Source organism: Rhinolophus hipposideros (assembly GCF_964194185.1).
Source record: "Rhinolophus hipposideros genome assembly, chromosome: 23".
Lineage (NCBI taxonomy): Eukaryota > Metazoa > Chordata > Mammalia > Chiroptera > Rhinolophidae > Rhinolophus > Rhinolophus hipposideros.
In genome coordinates this window covers 38,469,493-38,472,460 of record NC_138069.1, presented here as the reverse complement: position 1 = coordinate 38,472,460, position 2,968 = coordinate 38,469,493, and the positions used below count along the sequence as shown (strand labels likewise).

General features: G+C 66.9%; 1 protein-coding gene across 1 annotated transcript; it reads right to left on the bottom strand.

Moving 5' to 3' along the window:
* Nucleotides 1-212: 212 nt before the first annotated feature.
* On the bottom strand, nt 213-2,968 carry TLX3 (T cell leukemia homeobox 3). The gene is made up of 3 exons (XM_081035903.1): nt 2,414-2,968; nt 1,818-2,061; nt 213-967 (listed from the first exon to the last, which is right to left on the bottom strand). The coding sequence occupies exons 1-3, from the start codon at nt 2,832-2,834 to the stop codon at nt 757-759; spliced, it is 876 nt and encodes a 291-aa protein (XP_080892029.1). The 5' UTR covers nt 2,835-2,968; the 3' UTR covers nt 213-756.

Genomic DNA, 2,968 nt, shown 5'->3' with positions numbered 1-2,968 from the left:
CCGGACTGCGGGTGGCCGGCACACACTGACCTGCACCGCGGATCCTCCGCGGGCCCGGGCCGGGGTTACAGTTGAGGCGAATACCGTCGAAGCTTGGAGAAGTGGACGCACCCCGCACGCGGCGGCTTGGCCTCTACCGCCGTAGGGGTGGGGACCAGGCTGGGGTCGCTGAGCATTATTGGAACGAAAACGAAATAAAAGCGGCGTTAAGTGAAATAGCTAACTTTTTATTAAATAAAACGACTTAAATAAAAGGAACGGAAAAGGAGAGGAGTGGACCCTGCCTAAACGCAGGGTGCCCCAGCCCCTGGCGCTTCCCCCAACCACCTGGTACGCCGCCCCTCCTCCAGCGGCCCCCGTGGGGGAAGCAGGTGGCCAGTTTCTAAAAAAAAAAAAAAAAAAAAAAAAAAGGCAAAACTTTTATTATTTACACATTTGGGCAAAAGTACAAAGTATAATACAGGCGCCCGGCCCGGGGGAGTGCGGGCGAGGGGCGGAGAAACGTAAGGCGCTTTCTTTGTCAGGCCCGGGCCTGGGGCGGGACTGGGCGCGGGGCGGGGGCTCGGATTGTGCAGCCGCGTGGAGCCCGGGCCCAGCCCCCCTCCGCAGCTGGCGGAGATGCGGCAGCGCCCCGGGGCTTCCTGGAGCTTGGCGGCCCCTTCCCCTCTCGGCCTCGGTTACCCTCAGCCCTGCTGGGGGCCCGGGGCGCCCTGCCGGTGGGGGCAGCGATCCTTGGCGACCATGCGCGCTGGTGGCTCACACCAGAGAGGTGACAGCGGGGACTTTGGAGCTATCTTCCTCCCAGGGCTGCAGATTCTGCAGAGCAAAGAGCGACGAGTTGTGCAGACAGAGCGGGTCGGGCTGGATGGAGTCGTTGAGGCTCTTTTGGAAGGCGTCGTGTTGCAGCTGCAGCATGAGCCGGCTCGCCTGCTGCCGCTCCGCCTCCCGCTCCTCCGCCGTCTGCCGCCTGCACCGGGGGAGGGAGAGGGACAGCACCGTTATGCACCCGGCACCGCGGGGCCGCCGGCCGGGCCCCAGCCCTCCCGGGAGCCGAGGCCCCGCATCCCGGGAGTGGGTTGGGTCGCCTGTTTTTATTGTGCACCAGGCAGTCTCTGAGAAGGGACTCCGCCCGCTGCCCACCTGCACGCCGGGGTATTGTGGCTCCGCCAACAACACAGATTGTTTCTTTTGCGGGATAGCAAGGGCAGGGCGTGTGGAGAACTGATTCTGCCCTGCGGACAGCGGGATCGCTGGGCTCTGCGGGTGGGCGGGCTGGCTCTGCATCGCCCGCGTGGTGTCCCCGGGCGGGGTCAGACTCATCCAGTTCTCCCAGACCCAGCCTCCGACCCCTCTTTCGGGACCACTTCGCCGTTCACGGGTTGGATCGAAATAGGAATCAGATAAAGATGGGGCTCGAGTCGGGATGGGGAGCAAGAGGGGCCCTAAGCCCGCGCGGATGGCCGGAACTCCGAGAGGGCCAGCGGGAGGAGAAGGGAAGTAGAGAGACCCCGGGAGGCTGCGGGGTGTTGGAGGGGCAGGTGAGAGAAAACCCAGCGAGCGCAGGAGACACAATAAAACACTGAGAGTTGGAGAGGCGCAGAAGAGCCACGCGAGGATGGACACGGGGAGAAGCCGAGGCGCGGCAGGTGGGGAGACATACATAGGCTGGGGGGGGGGACCGGAGACGGGAGATTACATCTGGGAAGGAGCGGGGGAGGCGCGGCCCTGAGAGCGTGGGTAGGGGTAATCCGGAGGGCCAGAGCGCGAGGCTGCGGCGTGGGGTGCGTGCAAGGTGGGACCGGCCGGGCCTCTCTCACCGCCACTTGGTCCTCCGGTTTTGGAACCAGGTCTTGACCTGCGCGTCCGTCATTTTGAGGGACTTGGCGAGCGCCGCCCTCTCGGCCGAGGCCAGGTACTTCTGGCGGTGAAAGCGCTTTTCCAGCTCGCAGATCTGCACCCGAGAAAAGGATGTGCGCGGCTTCTTACGCTTGGGCGGCGTCCTGTTCTGGTAGGGGTGGCCGATGCGCCGGGTCACCGTGAAGGGCGTGAGCGCCGCCGCCGCTGCGGAGACACACGAGGCCCCCTGAGGCCCAGCCTGACTCCACTGCCATTCAGGCCCCATGTGGACCCTGTGCCGCCCGGTGGGGCGCAGAGTGCTTCGCTATTTCGTTGGTCCCGCTCACCCCCAGCGGCACCGAGCCACTTGGGAGATGCCCCCCCTTCCCCGGGCACAGGTTTATTTCCCCGAAACTCCCCGCTTTGCCTCCCCCTGCGTTTGCCCGGGGCCCTGAGCGCCGAGGCCTACGCCTCGCTTGGGCCTCCGGCATCGTTTCCCGGAGAGGAGCACGCAGGGCGCGGCGTCTCTGGCCCCGGGAGGGCCGAGGCCCGGCGCCTGTCTGCTCTCCCAGCTCACCTGTGAAGCGGTCTTTGACGAAGCGGCGGCTGCTCTCCATCCAGGGGAAATTGAGGCCACCCAGGCTGGAGACCGTGGGCACGGAGGGCATGGCGGGCAGCGCGCTAGGCAGAGGCGGCGGCACGGCCCCGGGCAGCGGCCTGTGCGCGGGCACCCGGATCACGCCGGCGGGCGCCAGGCTCAGGTTGACACTGTAAGATCCCGCGTCCTCGAAGGGCGCTCCGAGGCCGGCAAAGGAGGCGGGCAGAGACGGGTAAGTGGCGCCCGGACGGCCCCCGGGGGGTCCTCCCAGGTAGCTGGCGCCGTCGGGGCCCCGCGGGGCTGGTGCGCTGTCCTGGTCCGGGCTGTTGAGTATCTGGTCGATGCCGAAGCTGATGGGCTCGTGCGGGTGTGGGGTCTGCGCGCTGGCGGGCGCCTCCATCCTGGGCGGGCGGAAGGGCTGGGCTGGGCTGGGCGGGGAGGCGGCTGGGTCCCCGTTACGGCGCGGCCATGGAGCGCCCGGCGCCTCTCCTCGCACTGAAACTTTGCCAAGAGTGCGCGGGCCCGACAGGCTCT

Bases quoted from the DNA above. Each gene is read 5' to 3' on its own strand.
- TLX3 (XM_081035903.1), bottom strand. From the start codon at position 2,834: ATGGAGGCGCCCGCCAGCGCGCAGACCCCACACCCGCACGAGCCCATC. The intron at 2,062-2,413 runs GTGAGCTGGGAG...GTGTCTCCGCAG, and splicing joins CGTCAAAGACCGCTTCACAG to CGGCGGCGGCGCTCACGCCC. The intron at 968-1,817 runs GTGAGAGAGGCC...CCCCCGGTGCAG, and splicing joins AACCGGAGGACCAAGTGGCG to GCGGCAGACGGCGGAGGAGC.